Source organism: Manis javanica, chromosome 10 (genome assembly GCF_040802235.1).
Source record: "Manis javanica isolate MJ-LG chromosome 10, MJ_LKY, whole genome shotgun sequence".
In the NCBI taxonomy this organism is placed as follows: domain Eukaryota; kingdom Metazoa; phylum Chordata; class Mammalia; order Pholidota; family Manidae; genus Manis; species Manis javanica.
Window position 1 is genome coordinate 105,444,907 of NC_133165.1, and position 19,157 is coordinate 105,464,063.

The 19,157-nt window shown below is 48.7% G+C and overlaps 1 protein-coding gene across 5 annotated transcripts in view; it reads left to right on the forward strand.

The window, feature by feature from the left end:
* The window catches only part of ABTB3 (ankyrin repeat and BTB domain containing 3), a 291,411-nt gene that overhangs the window by 269,914 nt on the left and 2,340 nt on the right, over positions 1-19,157 (forward strand). For 4 of the 5 annotated variants that reach the window (XM_037007083.2, XM_037007081.2, XM_073213790.1 and 1 more), the window contains 4 exons: positions 2,457-2,559; positions 3,607-3,688; positions 10,946-11,014; positions 12,870-12,983. In XM_037007083.2, coding sequence (XP_036862978.1) covers positions 2,457-2,559; positions 3,607-3,688; positions 10,946-11,014; positions 12,870-12,983 — 368 coding nt within the window. Of the gene's footprint in view, positions 1-2,456; positions 2,560-3,606; positions 3,689-5,052; positions 8,851-10,945; positions 11,015-12,869; positions 12,984-19,157 lie in introns of those variants that run through there. The other variant, XM_037007082.2, reaches the window with a different exon arrangement.

The following is a 19,157-nucleotide window of genomic DNA, read 5'->3' on the forward strand; positions in this document are numbered from 1 at the left end:
GGGGCCTCCCCAACCGGGCCCTTCCTGCAAGCAGGTAGGTTCCAAAAGAAGGCTGAGCTGTGCATGGCAGCTCTTTCCCTCAAACTCTCCCCTCCCAGAGGCCCCCCTTCCTCCCTGAGGAGAAACAGGCAGGGGACAGTGACAGGCTAGCGATGTTCCTCTAGTGGCATCCTTCTGCAGAGAACTAGGAGGGGAAATAAGTGCCTCTCCACCACATGCGTGCACACACACAAGGGCACATACCTGAGCTGAGGGGACTGGATGTTCCAGAATCCCATCAGAGCAGCAGTGATCACTTTTTATTCTTCTTGGACTCTGCACTGAGCCAGCCCCAGGCAAGCACTTGATCTGCCTTGTCTCAGGTAATCCTCAGGCCACCCCAGGAGGCAGGCAGTGCGGGTCACCATAAATGTCACAGCTGAAGCATGAGAGCTTCTGCCCAGCCTGCAATCAGTTCAGGTGGAGCTGGAGCTAGAACACAGGTTCAGTCAAAGTCCTGACGCCATCATTCTGCATACTGGCTTCTGGGACTTCCCAGGAGGAACCTTTCCATCAGGCACTGATTCCATTTGGAGGATCCCGAGGCTACTGTAGCCTGGCTGATCAGTCTGGAAAGAAGGCAAAGAAATACTCGGCTGCCTTGGAGCCAGAAACATGAGCTTTCTATTAGGGCCTGTCTTCTTGCTGCCTGGGGAGTTACAAAGTATTAAAGAGAAAGGATTCCTTTTTGGAGAAAAGCCAAGCACTTTCCTACTTCCTTCTCCTATAGAGATGGGGAAACATCTGAGAGATGGAAGCATCTGAAAATTCTACTCTTTAGCAAAAGGTCTACTTTTGAAACAGGTGAGCTAGTTTAAATTAGTGAAAAGGCTGAATTCATGGAACTACTGTAAAGTATTTTTCTTCCTATCATAAATAATTTAAATGATGCAAGTTTTTGCTACAGCTGTATCATTGATGTGAGCAAACCAGGATGTACCAAAACCACAAGTATTTCTACTTTGTGAAAACAGGTGTTCATTAAAATATTATCAGGGCAACAAATTATAAAGCCAATCAAATTAACAGACATTAGAGACTGAAAGACCTCCCAAGACCTAGCGATAATCTCTCACATCTATGTGCCTTGCAAGACACCCTTGTGAGATGGACCATTGGACTGAGGGGCCTCGGAGTGAAGGCAGAGACAGGCAGAGGCCAAAAGGGATGATGTGGCTCTAGTAAGGGCCATGCAAAGGGAATGGAAAGGAGTGATAAATTCAAGAAACACTTAGGAGGAAGATAGGACAGTGTTTGTGATGGACGGGGTCTGGGTGAGCCTAGGGGAGCAGTGTGTCCTGCTGCCTGGGGGTCCCTGGCTTGGGCAACCGGTGGATGGTGGTGCCAATCCAGGGGCCAGAGGCACTGGGCAAGGAGCATTTTGCAGGAAGAATCTTTTTCACATGAACTGGGAATGCAGTGCATCCTCAGACTCAAGACTTTGGGTACATGCACCCCAAAAGAGGTAGTCTTCAATTTAGAGACTCATAAAGGTCTGCCCTGGGGTGCTTCTGCTCAGGGCAGCTGACATAGTGGGTGACCTCATAGGAAGCCCCACCAGAGGTCAGAGCCACCTTGCCTGGGTCTGGACTGACTTAGGAACTGAGCAGGGTGGAAGGTGGCAGGGGCAGGGATTGGTGGATAGTCCCCAAAAAGCAGACGCACTGAGCTGAGGACCAGGAGCCCCAGGTCTAAATGGCTAAGATGACAGGTAAATCAGAGGATCTTAGTGATTACCAATGCAGGTCTTCCAACAGAATGAGTTCAAATGCTGGCCCTTCCACCTGTCACTAACTTAAGCAAGTCACTCTAACTCCTGCGTGCCTCAGTTCCCTCAAATGCACAGCTGATGGTGGTCCCTGGCTTCCAGGACTGAAAGCCTTTATACAAGCACTGGCTTGCACAGCTCCAGGGCACAACATAAGCACTCTGTTGTATCTTCTTCGTTATTATTGGAGATGAGGGCAGGGGACTGGTTCATTTGCCACTGACCCTGAGAGAGAAGGGCTTGGGTTTTGAATCACCTGGAACACAGCGGCAAAGAGGCAGCTGTCCTGAATCCCTTCCATCAGGCAGGGAGGGCTCTGAACCAGAGAGGGAGGAGCATTCTTACCAGAAAGGCAGCAGATTTTACCTTCCACACTTGAAGGTCATCTGGATCAGGCCATGGGTGAGTCTGTTGGGGGAAACGCTACTTTTAATCCCAAATAAGCTATGAAGATTTCCTATGAAAAACTGAATTTCAGTGATTTGAGGGTCCCCTTGATTTATTCTGTCTCCTCTTTGGTCACTGTCTCACCAAGGAGTATTTTATCAGCATGGTTCCCTGTCAACTCTTACTGGCACTTTCCAGAAGAGAAATACAAACTTCACCCTTTTCTCTACTAAAGCTACCCTTTCTCCCTTTCCTGTTCTAGATCCTCATTTCCTTAACAATAAAGAAATGTCTGATGTTACCTTTCTGGTAGAAGGAAGACCATTTTATGCTCACAAAGTGCTGTTATTTACAGCCTCTCCAAGGTATGTGCCATCGGTTTTGAGAGCAGCTGAATTATAAGCATGGCTGTTGCTCTTACTGTTCTCTGAAATTCAATTTTGGTGATATCCTCACTAGACTGGCAGAGTCCAGAAAATCAAGAATCCAAGCATGCAGGTCATTTGTATACCACATTCATGGCAGTGTTACTCGCAATAGCCAAAAGGTGGAAGCAACCTGGGTGTCCATCTGTGGATGAATGGATAAACGAAATGTGGAATGTACATATATTATTCAGCCTTAAAAAGGAAGGCAATTCTGACATAGGCTGCCATGCGAGTGAACCTTGGGGACGTTATAGGAAGTGAAATAAGCCAGTCACAGAAAGACAAATGCTGTATGATTCCATTTATATGAGGCACCTAGACAGTCGCTTTTTATGGAGTCAGAAAGTAGGAGGATAATTACCACGGACTCGGGAAGTGAAGAATGAAAGAACTGTCCTTTAATGGGTGCAGGGTAAGTTCTGAAGATAGTTTGCACAACAATGTGAATATCCTGAATATGACACCTAAAAATGGTTAAGTTGGTAAGTTTTACGTTATGTGTTTTTTTACAATTTGAAGCATGCAGGGCAGCTGCCAGTATAAACAGCAGCTCCTTTGTGTGACTTAGATAAGGCCCCGTTCCCCTGGGCAGGTAGAGCGCGTGCAGGGAGGGCAGGAGGAGGAGGGCCCCGTGGGCACCAGAGAAGCGTGAAGCCTGAACCCAGGAACGACTCCAGGAAGGAGGCAGCCTCTGTGATGGGCCCTGCAAGGTGGACAAGGTTTTAAAAGGCATCTGTTCTCTTCCAGTCGCCTGTTTCAGAAGTAGTTAAACAGTCTAAAACACTGTCCTTAACTGGAGATTTTTAACTTCAGATTGGATTATGGTACCATGCTGGGGTTGGGGGTTAAGTTAAATCTATTATCGTCGTATTTCAGAGTTGGGGGGATGCAAGGAATTACTTTTCTGTCATCAGAGAGCAGTTTCTTGCCACCTGTGGATGTGTCTGTGAGTCTTTCTATCCCCCTTTCTGTGTTCTCGTTCAGGTTCAAAGCACTGCTTTCCAGCAAACCAACAAATGACAGCACCTGCATAGAGATCGGTTATGTGAAATACCCCATCTTTCAGGTGAGCCCCCACTGTGACCTGCCACACCGTGCTGGTGGCCAGAGGGCACAGGTGGCTCCTCCAGTGCTCCGCCCGTGGGTTAGCCTTGGCAGCAAGGTCCATCTCCTGCACTCTTGGCCGCCCTCCAAATGGTGCCCCTCGCATTTGCCATCCAGTCATCCCTACAGCTTTAATTGAGCACCTACTATGTGCCTGACCCTGTGCTGAGACCTGGGAACACAAGGATAAAGGACATTCCTCTCCAGGGGACTCACAGTTCATTGGGGGTAGCTCTGAGTAATCAGTCAATCCCAGCATAATGTGGGGGGCACGTGAGAGGCAGTGAGCCAACGCACTGTGGCCACTCATCAGGGGAACTGAGGAGGCCTCCTGGGTGAGGTGTTAGCTGAAATACCGGAGGCTGGGGAGACGTTCTTGAGTCATAGGAAGGCCTGGGGCTTAACAAAGTTGGTTAGAACATTCCAGGCAAAGAACAGCAGGTATGAAGTTCCAAAACTGTGTTTGAGTGTGATCAGGAACTGGTGGGCTTTAGGGATTCCAATGTCATTTAACATTGGTCCGAACCTGATGTTATTAGGAGAGGAAGGTTTCTCTGTCACAGGCCAATGCCATTAGCACGTGTCCGGTTTGGGGGGAAGGTGACGCCGTGAATGATGGGGATTGGTTTACGGGGTACAGCACAGCAGCTTTCTGTCCTTTTTCTCCTTCCTTCGTGCCTGATTCATAAATCCTGGTCTGCAACAATATTCTTTCAGCCAATAGAAGAAAGTCATGCCCCAGCTGGCTTTGCAGCTTATTTCTAGAGCTCCAAGTCTCCTCTAGGGCATGAAGCCCTAGGGCAGGCTGCTATGTCCACCTGGGGCTGAGCCACCGGAGTGATCGCAGTCCCTCAACGCTGTCCTCCCACCAGCCGGGGTTCATAGGCAGTGTGGGTGACCTGGGGGTGGAATGTATAGGATTCTGAACAGGATCATGATTCTTCCAGTCCAGCTCAGGAAGGGCAGCCCTGGGAGGAGCACACAAGTGAATAAGACTCAGGCCAGCCCTGGGGAGACTCATGTTCTAGAAGGGTTAATGGGACAACTCAGAGATAACCAGGAGGGAAGGCTAGCTGTGACCAGGGTTGGTGGGGGTCCCGATCTGCACTTTGGACAGAGCTGCATTCCAGAATTTACATGCTACATTCCCGTTTACAATCTGTGCCCCTCGTGTGACCTTAGACAAATCACCCCACCTTTCTAAGCCTTAGTGTACTCGGGAGGGCACTCCAGGAGGAGGAAGGGTATAAACAAAGGCACAGGAGTGGGAATCATGGGATGTGTTTGAGGGAAAGTGATTATCAGTCTGTCTGGCTTCGTCTTAAGGTATATTGGAGACTAAAACACCCCCCAGGTCACCCACACTGGCTTACGAACCCTGGCTGGTGGGAAGACAGCATTGAGAGACTGCGATCTCCCTTGCAGCTTGGCCCGAGACGGTTCTTCCCTCCACCACTGATCCTGGGCCGCCAGATTCTTCTGTTCAGAGGGCTGCTAGGAAGCCACCAAGCCCTTGTCGTAGCCCCTAAGGCCTTTTAGGTGCCTGCATTTCCACTATTAGAGGTGCATTCCTTCAATTACATTGAGACTTCAAAATAAAGAATCCATTCTGAATAACTATGGGCAAGACTCTCTCCTCTGATCCTTGATATCTTAACGGACTCCAAGTTAATCATTATCACTTCTATGTTGTGGGTTCTTGCAGAGATTAGCAGATAGGACAACATGAGGAAACGCTCAACTTGGCAACTTTTAAGTGGGTTGTTGTTTTTCTAAACCATAACTGATAAATCACTGCCCTGCTAAGCCCAAGACCCTGTAAAACAGGTTACTTTGGGTTAAGGATGTACAAGGCTTCCAAGGACAAGCCCAGCGTGGGTGAGCCATCCCCCTGGGGTGGGGGTAGCCGAGAAAAGGCTGGAGCCCCAAGGTGGGACTAAGGAGTCAGCACCCCCTAATATCCGAGTGCCTGTTCCCCCCTTTGCTCAGCCCTGCACTCAAACCCCTCACTGCATTTTCTACTGAGAGCAAAGAGGCCACAGCTTGGCCCGAGACGTGGTGGCAGTGGTTGGGCTTGAGATTTTCCAGGAAACTGCTGCCATGCTTTAGGGTTAGGGCTGGGGACAGCGTGAAGATGCCTCTCTGGGGGGCTCCAGCTTGGAATGAGGTGCCCACCTTTGCTTGCATGTGGTTATATGGATGATTCTTGCCATTTTTAGAGATGACCAAACTGAGGCCCAGAGAACTTGAATGATGAGTCCCATGTCTTAGTGCTAATTAGTGACAGAGCCAGAGTTTGAACCAGTTTGTCTAGCACCAAAGCCTAGGTACCTGGCTCTGGAATCGGCTCTGGAATACCCTTTCTAAAGGGATTTAGAACCATTACCTGAGAGCTAGTGCGTGCAAGGCTTGAAACCAGCGTTTCTCAGCCTTAGCTGCACCTTGGAACCACCTGGAGAGCTTTGAGAATTCCCAACATCCAGGCTATAAAAATCATAACCTGAGCTGGGGCCTAGGCACCAGCATTTTGGCCTGTGCACCCTCCTCACATCGTCCTAGGGTGCAGCCAAGGCAGTGCACCAGGGCTCTGAGTTGCAGTGGTTCTCCCTGGGTGGGTGGGGGCAGGGGTGGTTGTTAAGACACAGACGACTTGCTAAAATGCAGACTCCTGGGCCCCACCCCCAGCATTCCTGATTCTGTAGGTCAAGGGTGGGACCCAAGATTTCGTACTTCTGACAAGAACCTAGGTGATTCTGCTGTTCCAGGGACCCCCACTCTGAGAACCACTGCAATGCATCATCTCCTTCCAGCTGCCCCTCCAGGTAGGTCTTCTGCCTCCTTACAGACAGGGCACAGACTCCCAAGACACTCATCACGGGCAGGCTGGGGTGCAGATCCAGTCCTGGCTGGCTCCCAGACCTGATCTTTTCATTGCTTCCTTACCGTGGGGACTTGGACCATCCCTAAAAATCACCCAGCCCTGAGGAAAGGCCCTCAGGCCCATTAGAGCTTGGATATGAGCTTGATGCTGGAATATGCACACTTCCCCAGCTCTCCGAGTGCTTGTGAAGGGGGCACCAATGCCATAAAGCCTGGGACTAATTGGGAAGGTTCCTGTAATGAGAACCTAGCTTGTCCTAGGCATTCAATAAATTTTTGCCAGACAGATTCACTGAATGAAAGACCTACATGGAAAGCGTGGCCCCAGAGGAATCTGAAGTCTGTAATTGCTTTTGGCTGGAGAAGGTTTCCTGGCCACATTAGCCTCAAGTTACTGTAATGTGTAGGGAAGGTTTAGTAGGCCCCAGGGACTTTCCGTGTGCCCACCCCTTCCCTGTAAAAGAAGAGAAGCCTCATCTGTGGCTTGAAAAAGGCCAAGGAGAGCTGAATCTGACCCAGAAGGAGGCTCCCAGGGGCCTGTTCACTTTACTTTCATGCTGACATGAGAACTTTGGGCCAATGAGTCTGCTTTGGGTTTCCTCCCTGCAGGATGGGTTAATATCACATTCGGGCAAGAGCCGGGGGCAGCTGAGACTGCATCTGGAATAGAGTGGGGGGGCCTCCATGAGGCTGCGGACGCCACTTAATCTCTGCTTCAGGCAGGGTGACAGCTGCCAAGAAGAACAACTCCATCAACAGGCACTTTGGTCTAATAAGGGTTCAGTTCACCTCCTTGCAGAAAAGGTCTGTGCTGGCAGTGTGCAGGTGGCATGGGGCTGCCCAATTTAAATATGATTACCCCAGGATCTCCGTCGACCAAGGAGCAGCATTTCAAGCCAGCAGTCCAACCCTGAATAAATGAGATAACGTGATGGAGAAGTACTTGGTAAATGGAGAGGCGCTGTGTTCGGGGCAGGTATTATTATGGCTCTTATTCTTATTCTTATTGGTTTCGCCTTTATAAAACAAAGGTGCAAGGGAAATAAATTGGTTTTGATGAGGCCAGGCTCCTAACATTCACTGATGTGGTATTTTAGATGCTTAGGAGCCATCAGGGTGAGAGAGGGGAGGGTAAAGGATGCTGTATTATTTCCCAAAGTCTCAGCCACCACCCTCATGCACCACCATCTCTGCGACAGGCAAGGTGGTCACAAAAGCCCAGAGTCAGTACATGGGAAACGCAGACACAAAAGAGGAAGGGGAGGAGTCTTGCTTCTGTTCGAAGTGCATTTGCCAAGAGATGGACAAGGCACAGTCAGGGCCCTCACGCTGTCAAAGGAAATGACACAGCAATCATGGATGACATGCTGCCAGCCCAGGGTCGGGGGCCACTGGGGGTGCTGAGCAGATCTGCAAAGGCTCCATGGAGGTGACCACAGAGCTAGATCCCAAAAGAGGGAGTGGAGTTCAGCAGGTGGAGAGGAAGGGAAGGCAGCCAAGCAGAGAAAAAAGCATGAGCAAAGCATGGAACTGAAAGAGAAGGTGGTGGACTTGGTAAAGGCAAGTGGTTAGCGTGGGGAAGGGCAGGGGCGCAGATGAGAGCTGAAGAAGCATATTGATCCATGGCAGCTGTGGTATTCATAATAGCAAAAAAGCAGAAACAACCCAAATGTCTGCTAGCTGCTGAACGGATGCACAATCCGTGGTACAGCTATGCAGTGAGATGTTGTTCACAATAAAAAGAGAATGAAGGAGTGATGTGTGACGACAGGGATGAGCCTTGCAAACATCACACTGAGTGAAAGAAGCCAGACACAGAGAAAGCACACGTGTGATCCCACTTACAGGCAACGTCCAGGACAGGCCAGCCCATAGCAGTGTCAGGACTGGCGCTCGGAGGAAAGGAGAGGACTGCTAATGGGTGCAGGGCTTCTCCTGAGGGGCATTGAAAATGTTCTAAAACTAGATACTGGTGACAGCTACAGAGCATTGTGAATATGATAAAAACCACAGAGCTGCACATTTGAAGTAGATGCATTTTCTGTGATGTGAAATATATCTCAATAAAGTTGTAAACAATCTATATATTTAAATACATCATGCCACTCCCTTCTGGCCTGTAAGGTTTCTGCTGAGAAGTCTGATGTTAGCCTGATGGGCTTTCCTTTGTATGTGATCTTATTTCTGCCTCTGGCTGCTTTTAACAGTCTGTCCTTATTCTTGATCTTTCCCATTTTAATTACTATGTGTCTTGGTGTTGTCTTCCTTGGGTCCCTTGTGTTGGGGGATCTGTGCACCTCCATGGCCTGAGAGACTATGTCCTTCCCCAGATTGGGGAAGTTTTCAGCAACTACCTCCTCAAAGACACTTTCTATCCCTTTCTCGCTCTCTTCTTCTTCTGGTATCCCTATAATGCGAATATTGTTCCACTTGGATTGGTCACACAATTCTCTCAATATCCTTTCATTTTTAGAGATCCTTTTTTCTCTCTGTGCCTCAGCTTCTTTGTATTCCTCTTCTCGAGTTTCTATTTCATTTATTGTCTTCTCCACTGTATCCAGCCTGCTTTTAATACCCTCCATCGTGCTCTTCAACAACTGGATCTCTGACCTGAATTCATTCCTGAGTTCTTGGATGTCTTTCTGTACCTCCATTAGAATGTTGATAATTTTTATTTTGAATTCCCTTTCAGGAAGAATCATGAAGTCCATATCATTTAAATCTTTCTCTGGAGTTGTATTAATAATTTTACTCTGGACAAGGTTCCTTTGGTGTTTCATGTTTGTATATGGCGCCCTCTAGTGTCCAGAAGCCCTATTCTGGAGCTGCTCAGCCCCTGAAGCAATGTCAGGGGTCGCAGGGGAGCGGTACTGGTACCCTGTTCACTGAGGTCTGCTCTTTTCTCCAGGTGTATGCAGTCTGACACCGTCCTCTTTCCTGTTGCTCTCTCAGGATTAGTTGCACCAATTAAATTTTCTAATTGTATTCAGTTTAAGGAGGAAGCCTCTGTCTCTCCTCTCACACCGCCATCTTTTCTATATATTTTTAAAATTAAACATACATGCAAAAAGTAGATTGAAATCAGTCACAAAAAGTCTTGAACAGCCTGAATGAGTGGCAGCACATGACAGAAGCACTTCTGGAAAAAGATTTTTCAACCTCAGAGCAAATTAAAGCACTAACATTTATTGAGTTCCTGCCCATGCCAGGCCCCTGCCAGGCCTGTCCCAGTAATTAATTTAATCCTTACCACAAGCCCATGAGGTGGGTAATATTATCCCCATTTTACAGATGATGAAACTGAGGCACAGAGAACCTAACTCAATTCAGGTCATCCAGCTTTTAAGCATCAGAGTCAGATCAGAAACTAGGGCAGCCCGACTCCCGAGTCTTAGCTCTTAAGCACTGCCCTGTGTGGGTCACAGACTATCAGAGCCCAAAGGGCCTGGAGGGAGCCGAGTCCAAGTGCCCCAATTCACAGGTGCCCAAAGATGGGATGTAACCGGTCTACAGATTTTCCCAACACAGCTGCCCCAGAGCAAGGCAGATAGAGTTAGCGTGCCATAGCTGCAGGCAGAAGATGAGGGGGCCAAGGAGGCTGTGGCCAATGGGAAAGGGTACGCACAACCTAAATACCAGCATCCAGTTTCATGGGAGGTGGTGACGGCCAATTCTGACACCTCCACGGACCTCATTCTGTTTAAGGGACACCAGTTTGCAAAGCTCTGGGACTCTGCATGCCATTTGGGCATCCTGAGTCACACGAACAAGGAATAGCCTGGCTTTGACCGTTCACACCATCAGAGAAGCAGCGAAGCCCTGGACCCTGGTGGTTTCATCTTGGCTCTCCTTCACTCGTGACTAGGAGCAGGTGGTCCCGTGGTAGCCCAGAGTCGCCCTCTGGGACTTGAATGAGAGGTTTCTGGTCAAACCCGGCCATGTTCCCAGGGAACTGGCACTGGTACAGGCTCTTTAACCACACCATGTGTGCAGCAGTTTGGGGCAGCCCAGTGGACATCTGATTACCATTCGTAGATGGGGGAACCATCCTGGAGAGCAGAGCTCACAATTGTTTGATTGGCATCGGGGGTGGACTTGGGACCCGGCGGAACCACAAGGAGACCAATTGCATCATGCCCTAAGGAAAAATACGCAACCTGTAAAGCTTTCAGAATGGAACTTCTGCAAGGCGATGATCCCACGGGACCAGTGGCCATGGGAAGTGGGTGTTGCAGAGGGACCAGGGACTCGAGAACTAGCCTGGGCCTCCACAAAAGGACTTCAGAATGATTGTGTCTGTGTGCCACTCACACCCTGTTCACTGTGTGCTTCCTTCCAGCTGGTCATGCAATATCTCTATTACGGGGGCCCGGAGTCACTTCTCATTAAAAACAATGAGATAATGGAGGTAAGGAACCTATTGTGTCATGGAGTGGGTGGCACCTCCATAGACACGGGTCACCGGCATGCATTGCCAGTATCTGGAAGAGCCCGTTTGGGGTTTTCACTGGGATGCAGGCTTTGGAGTCCTGCCTGCCTACTTCCTTCAACCTCCCAACAGCTCCTTGTCAGAGCCCCTCCCTGGAAGGTTGGGGTACTCGGTGCACCAGCCCAAACCCTTTCAGTAGCAGCTGAGGGAAATCCAATTTTAATTGTTTTTGTGGGGGGGGCAGATAAAGAAAAGTCACTGAAGAGGCTGAGGCTGGCTCTAGCTGTAAGCACAACTGGGTTTCAAATACCATTTGCAGGAACCATCCTTCACGACTTTGCCCGGTTGTAAGGGAATTCTATCACTGGAAAACCTTTCTCAGTCCCCCCAGAGTGTCCACTAACACAGAAGCCGAGAGCTGGTGACAGAGCTCTCCCAGCCTCACTCAACCTTCCTACCCCTTCTCCCGAAGTTCCCTGGCTCGCCCTTCTCCCGTCTGCCTCTCGTCATTCACCTATTCTCCCCTCCCTAGTCTGGGGGCCCTGTTGCCACTCCTGTCTGCCCAAGGCCAGGATTTCCCCTGCTCCTTCCTAAAAGTGGCAGCCGTGTTGGTTTTCCTACTCAAAGCCGAGAGCTTTGAACCAGAAGCCAAAGTCCCTCCCGTAGCCCTGAAAGAGTCCAGGGGCCTGGCTGACCAGAGGCATCAGAGCGCTACAAGCCATGCAGGAGACACCACCGCACGGTGACTGAGTCACGGGCTCTGGGCCAGACTGGGTTAAGTGCAGGCTCTGCCCCTCATGAGCTGTGGGATCTCGGACAAGTTAGTTAACCTCTCAGAGCCACCACTGCCTCACTTGTAAAACGGGGATAACAATATCTACCTCACTGGGTTCTAAAGATTCTCTGAGTTCCTGTTTATACAGTGCTTAGAACTGCCTGGCCCATAGTAAGCACCCCATGAATGTAGATTCCCTGTGTGGCCATCTACCCTTTTCGCCTTACTCTGTGAAATCTGTGCCCCCCCACACCCCCCAGAGTTACAGCATTGCCTCTCAGGACCTTTCCTCTGACACTCCCCCACCTCATAACCAAGCTGCAGCCTGAGCACATGGGCTCTTTTGTAAACCTGTTTAAAAATTATTTTAAAATAGAAATACTGAACATACATGAAACCATGTAGTAATACAGATGGCTTGTCACAAACAGCAGCACCCCCAGACCCCCGGTGTTCCCCAAAAGCAGTCTCTGTGAACTCTAGCTTTTAGCCCTTTCTCCCCTCCCAGGCCTGCCACTCTCTCAACACTCATCCTCGAGTGTCCCGCGGCCAAGTGCCATGCTCCTGGACGCAGCAGAGAGGCCATCCCACAAGGTGCCTGCCTTCCCAGGCTCAGGGCGACAGGCAGGATGTGCTGTCTGGTTTGAGGAGGGCTGTGAGGAAAGGGTACCCAGCAGGTGACCTGGGTGGGTGGTCTGGGAGGCTTCTCTGCGGCGGCATTTGTGTGGAGACCTGGATGAGCAGTGAACCACCCTGCCGAGGAATGGCATGCACCCTGAATTCTGGGCATAACAACCTTAGGCGTTGCTGCTTGGCCTCCTGCTGTGATAGATGTGAATTTAGTTCCTTCGACCCCCACCCATCCCGGCCGCCGTCCTCCCCAGCAGTAGAGTTGTGTCACTGTACCTTCGCCCTCCAGTGTTCCCTTTGTGTACCAACACCTTTATTCCCGTCCCTTCACCTCCACACGCCACTACAGACAAGGAGCCATTTTCCCACCATTGTCATCCCTTACCTTCTGCCTAACAGCCTCTAATAGGCTCTTTTTATCGTTTTTAGCTTCTGTCTGCTGCTAAATTTTTCCAGCTGGAGGCTTTGCAGCGACACTGTGAGATTATCTGTGCAAAGAGCATCAATACAGACAACTGCGTGGATATTTACAACCATGCCAAGGTAATCAGCCTCTCCTGCTGCCCTGAGCATGCACTGTGCCCAAAAGTGGAAGAGGTGAACTTGCAGACACACCAAGTCAGGGCAGAGAGTGGATGCTGGGCCTGCTCAGTGGGAGCTGAGCCACCAGTGTGCCCCCCAAGGTCTGCTACCTGCTCTAGACAGGTACCTGCATGTCCCCTCCCCTCACTCCTCCAGAGTACAGTGAAAGCAGAAACCCACAGTTTCAAAAGATGAGTTGTTCTCAAACAGTGCTTCTCAAACTCTAGCGTCGCACACTCTGGTCTGACAGGCCTGAGCTGGTCCCTGGGTCCTGCATTTCTGACAAGCTCCCAGGTGAAGCCTTGGCTGTTGGCCTAAGGCATCTTGAGTAACAAGGTTCTGGAGCCAGTCCATTCCAGTAGCAGCGACATCTTCAAGGAACTTGTTAGAAATGTATATTCTAGGACCCCACCCTAGACCTACAGAATCAGAAACTGTCAGGGTGAGGCCCAGCCATCTGTGGCTTCAGAAGCCTTCCAGATGATTCTGATGTGTGGTCCCGGGTGAGAACCACTACCCGAGAGCTGTGATTCCCATCGCTGGCTGCCCAGAAGAACCCCTGGGCCCTCATTTAAATCCCTATGCCAGGGACTCATCACAGACCAATTAAAGCAACCCTGGGGGTGGAGCCTGGAAAAAGGTATTTTTCAACGCTTCCCAGGAGATTCTCAGTTGTGGCTAAGGTTGAGAACAGGTCGTTAGCCCTGGAGGGGTCCAAGGAGTCCTCCCAGTCATGTGGACCCAACACCTGACTGCTAAGCAGAGTCCCCTGCGGAGAGCTCTGAATCTGGTTAGTGCCCCCACCCCCACAACCCCTGCTGTGGGGCCCAGGAATACGTGTCTTTAACCAGCTCTCATGGTGGCTGTGTGTCACTTCATTCCGAAGGCCAGTCTTCACTCCAGTTTTTCGGAACCACTCATTTCATCCAATTAATTTCACAAGTGGAGATACTGGGGCTGAGAAAATCAAAATAATTTGTCCAGGTGCCACTTCATTTTGTGTCATGTGCTCCAGACAGGGAATTAGAATCTGCCAGGCAGAAACAAGAAAATGAATGAAGATCTGGAATTAATTTAAAGCAAAAAGAAAACCTCTTCCTTTGATTAACTGGAGCTCAGTACACATGCCTCCCACATCCACAGCTCTGTACAAGTGACAATGGACATGAATAATGCTCTCTTTGTTCATTGCTGAAAACTCAGGTTGCGTCTGAAATGTTCTTTTCTGTCTTAAGCCAACATCCGGTGGGCCCTGTTAACGTGCAGGCACCTGTGCCGAGAGCCTTGTGTCATGTTTTAAGATCCACATGGCAACCCTTTTAGGTTATTGCTATCCCTAGTCCCATGCCATAATAGGGAAACTGAGGCACAACCAGGTGATGTAACTTGCTTACGGTCACACAACTAGTACGAAGTGATCTTTCTTTATTGGGGTAAAATATGCCTAATCCATTTTAACCATTTCTAAGTGTACCACACAGCATTCACATCACTGTGCAACTGTCACTACCATCCATCTTCACAACTTCTCATCTTCCTGAACTGAAACTCTGTACCCATTAAACAGTAACCCCCCCAGCCCCTGGCAACCACCATTCTACTTTCAGTCTCTTTGAACTGGACCCGTCTAGGTACTTCATGTAAGTGGAATCAGACAGTATTTGTTATTTGTGACTGGCTTATTTCATTAGCACAATGTCCTCGGGGTTCACCCGTGGGGCAGGCTGTGTCCAAAGTTCACTGTCTTTTTGAGGCTGAGAGGTAATATTCCCCTGTATGTATAGACCACATTGTGCTTATCCATTCATCCATCAGTGGAACATTTAGGCTGCTTCCAGCTTTTGGCTGTTGTGAATAATACTGCTCTGAACATGGGTGGGCAAATATCTGTTTGAATCCCTGCTTTCAGTTCTTTGGTGTTTCTACCCATAAGTATAGACCTAGTTTTGTCTCAGTCCACAGCACAGGTTCTTAACCTTGTGTTTACGATCTAGCCTAATGTTTGAAATATTTGCAATGATCCTTGTTACTCAAAAAAGATTTTCTGATTGGTCATCAGTAAATCAAAATGTACAGTTGGGCGACTTCCCGCATACACACACTGGGCGTTTTGGTTAAATGAGAGAGTTTTACCAAAGTCTGATTTTCGCAGGACACAACAAATTTTTTTTATCTTAAACTGATTACTTTGCAGAAAAGCATCCACAGAGACTCCCTCTCTGTCCTGGAAGCAAGCAAGCCTGATTGTCCTGTGGTTTTCTGCCCACTCCCCTGGCCTCGGACACTGAAATCGCCCTGTGAACCCCAGCTCCACAAGCCACTTTGCCCTACCTAGCCTGTCATCAAGGCAGCAAGGCCTGTGTTCCACTGCCCCATTTTCATTCCTTCACGCTCCTTGGCAATCAGCTTCTGTAGCTATCTTGTTCTTTAATAATGCAGTGCGATTTCACCTGAGCCTGGACTGGGAATTCCTTTGTGCTACAGGCTCAGCACACCTATGGCAGAGACCCACCTCTTTGATATATGTGCCTTTGTGACTACAACTTTGGTGTTTGCAGGCACCAGCCTCGGCCCCCCAGGTCACATCCTGTAGTGTCCTGTGGAAATGTCTGCCCCTCACAGTGTCTCCATGGAGGGCAGAGCAGTGCCAGCCACCACCACCAGCTCCCCCAGCCCCGCCCTTCCTGCGTGCCACTTCCCTGTGCTCTGGATACTGCAGCGCCCGCCAGGGATCACATGCCATGTGAATTCTGTTACTAGCAGATCATACTGCAGATTGAGGCTAGTTTAGTAAGAGACAGAAAAGAAAGAAACCAACACTTGGTCGGGATCCCAGGTGGAGGCATTTACATGCTAAAAGCCATGTTCCACATGTCGGCAAGGCCTCGGCAACATGGCCTCTCTGCTACATCTGTTTGAGTCAGTTGTGGAATATTATACAGATGAGAAACCCAACCCATAAATGCACACCTTAGCCATCTTTTTTTTCCTAGCAAAGCTGCCCTGACCTATTCAATCATGAAAAAGAGACCCTGGAGCTTCTGATGGCCATTTCTGGTATCTGTCAACATGAGAAAAAGGAGAAACTGGTTCATCCAGTTGAATCTAAGCTAATCTCATGAGCTCCACAGTACACTGTGCTAGAAAGAACAAGGTTTGCAAACCAAGGAATTCATTCACTAGTGTTTACTGAGCAGCCACTGTTTACCGGGAACCGTATTCATCAGAATATAATAAATAATTTGTAAGACATGATCTCTGCCCTTGAATGGGTGTCATAGAGGGACTAGGGACTCGAGAACTTGAAAAATTTTAGTCTATGATGGGTCAGCAAACTTTTTCTGTGGAAGGCAAGATAAATATTTTCTCAAAGACCACATGATAGCTTTTGTACCTATTCAACTCTGTGGTTATAGTGCAAAAGCAGCCATAGATGATATATAAATGAATGGGTGGAGTTGTGTTCTAATAAAACTTAATTTACAAAAATAGGTAGTGGCCACATTTGGCCCACAGGCCTATAGTTTGTCAATCGTTGGTTTAGCAGAAAGTCACGGCCCCAGCTGTCAGTTATCAACTGTGTGAAGGTAGGCAAGTGTCTGATATATACTTACTGCTGAATAAATATCACCAAATATAAATTCAAGTATTTATTGTGCTTATTATTCTCCATTTATACTAACTTATGATGAGTGACATTCGTATACAAAGAAAGTGGCTAGATGTGGTAAGAGGACAGGGGCTCTCTGTGTCCACAGAATCAAAGATAGGTAATTTGGAGCCTCAGTTCTCCTACCTGTACAGAGAGGACTTGCACTCTGTGACTCTAAGAGCAGAGTTCATGTTAAAAGAATGAAAGCATTCCTAAGACGTCCCCAGCTCCAGGACGCTATGCATCTATGTGAACAGTGGGGTGAGCAGCCCCCTCACCTGAAAGGCCTCCCCAGGCCTTCAGAGCCTCTCAGAGACCACAGGTGGACCTGCTGTGTCCACATCCTAAGTGCACCAAAGAGCACAGTACCCTCTAGTTCACTCCCCTCCTTTTGTAGCATGGGAAACTGAGGCACTGAGAAGCGATTTGATTTGCACCAGGCTGCACGTGGTTTTTATGCATATGGTTGCTGTTGGCTCCTTGAATGTGCACGTGGAGTCAGTGAGGTCGGGGTTACAGGCTTGGTCCTCCAATGGCCCAGATAGCTGGGTTAGGTGCTGTAGGCACAGTCAGCTCCCCTTATCCCATCCTGGCCCCCTGCTTTATCCATGTGGCTTACTAAATACAAGTTAGTGAGAAGGAGAGTAATAATTATAAATAGTTTACATTTATAATGACAACTAACACCGAGTGAGTGCTGACCACAATCAACTATTGTTCTGACTGCTCCTTGTATTATCCCATTTAATCTCAGCAGGCTATTAGGTAGGTATTATTGTCATCCCCATTTTATGGATAACAATTCTGAGGCAAGATTGATATAACTTGCCCAGCAGCAAATGGTTAGTAAGTGGCAGAGCCTAGAGTAAATACTCAGGCAGACTGTAGGGCCCCTCCCTTAGCTGCCTTCCACAGTGTGGCAGTGACATCATCCTGTCATAAATCATATGACATTGACTCCCCCACCCCCAACAGGCCTATGATGCAGGTGTCATAATTCCCATTTTGAAAATGAGGAGCCTGGAGCTCGAGGCCAAACGGCCCAGCCTTCATCACGAATTCAGAAAGGTGGGGGAGCCCCACCCTGAATCCGGCCTTCTGCTCAGCCCACTGAGCCCTGTTGTCCCTGCCTCCTCATCACTCCACCATTGCACGTCTAGCCTTAAGTGCACCACTGATTTAGAGGGCAGGATATTAGTTCTGAAGGAAAATGCAGCATTTGGATAACTTAGATAATGCAGTTCTAAGTAAAGCATCAGGATGTCATCTCAAGGAGCACTTAACAACTATTTCTGAACATCTAGTTTATTGCAACAGAGACTTACACGCTTTGAAAACTGTAGAGAATGTCCTAAGACAGGTAGCCCATCCACATATCCACATTTATTTCTGCATCTCAAACATAAATTCCTCTACCATCCACATCATGAGGCTCAATACCCTCTGATTAATGGAATTCAGGCTGGAGGCAGTGTGTCCTATGGTTAAACATGCATCCCTAAGACTTGAACTACCAGGGTTCAGTTCCTTGTTCTGCCCTTGATATGTTGTGTGGATTTTTCTAAATTACTCTTAGCTCTGTTTACTCCCCTATAAACTGGAGGTGGTAATATACCTGCCTCAAGGAAAGTTGAGGATTCAATGAGATGATGCATGTGAAGTGCCTAGCAAGGTGCCCAGCGCACTGTAATCTCTCAGTAAATGTTCGCTGTTAGTATCACTACTCTGAGAGTTAACTGTTCATTCATACATTCGACAGATACTTATTAAATGTCTCCCGTCTGCCAAGTCCTCTGCTTGGGCTCAGAATGGTAAGCCAGGCCAACAGAATCCCTTCCTTGTTGGTTTAGTCTATCAGGAACCATGTCTCCAGATCAATCTCATCTCAGCATGAGTGACAGCTCAGGCTGCACAATTCTCTGCTGAGGTCCTGCCCTGTGCAGCATGGGGTATTGAGCTGAATTCCTGGCTTCAACCCACTAGATGCCAATAGTATACATACACACCCAGCCCCAGTGTGACAACCAAAAACATCTCCAGACTTTTCCAGATGTCCCCTAAGGAGTAAAGTCATACCTAGTTGAGAATCACTGCCCTAAATATAGGGGTTAGGTAAGCAGTGCCCATTAGGATCACTGTGAGAAGTAAATGAGTTAATACTTGTAGAGCTCAGAACTGCCTGCACCTCCATTCATATGCCCATTATCTATAATGAAATAAATGCAAAACCAAAACAAAGAAACACAGCCCTTCTTTAGCATGTGAGTCTGTGACTAGAACATTCTTCTGGTCTCAGCAGATCTTGCTCCTGAGGTCCACTGTGGCTGGCTTTGCTCACCCCGGCTTGGGCCATGTTGCTGGCTCCCCTCAGTTTCATGTAGTCACTCGCCCCCCAAGCAGGCCGGCCCAGGCTTGTTTTCACAGCACAGGCAGGGTTCTGAGAGCGAGGAAGCATACACATGGTCACGCAAAGCTTAGCTCAG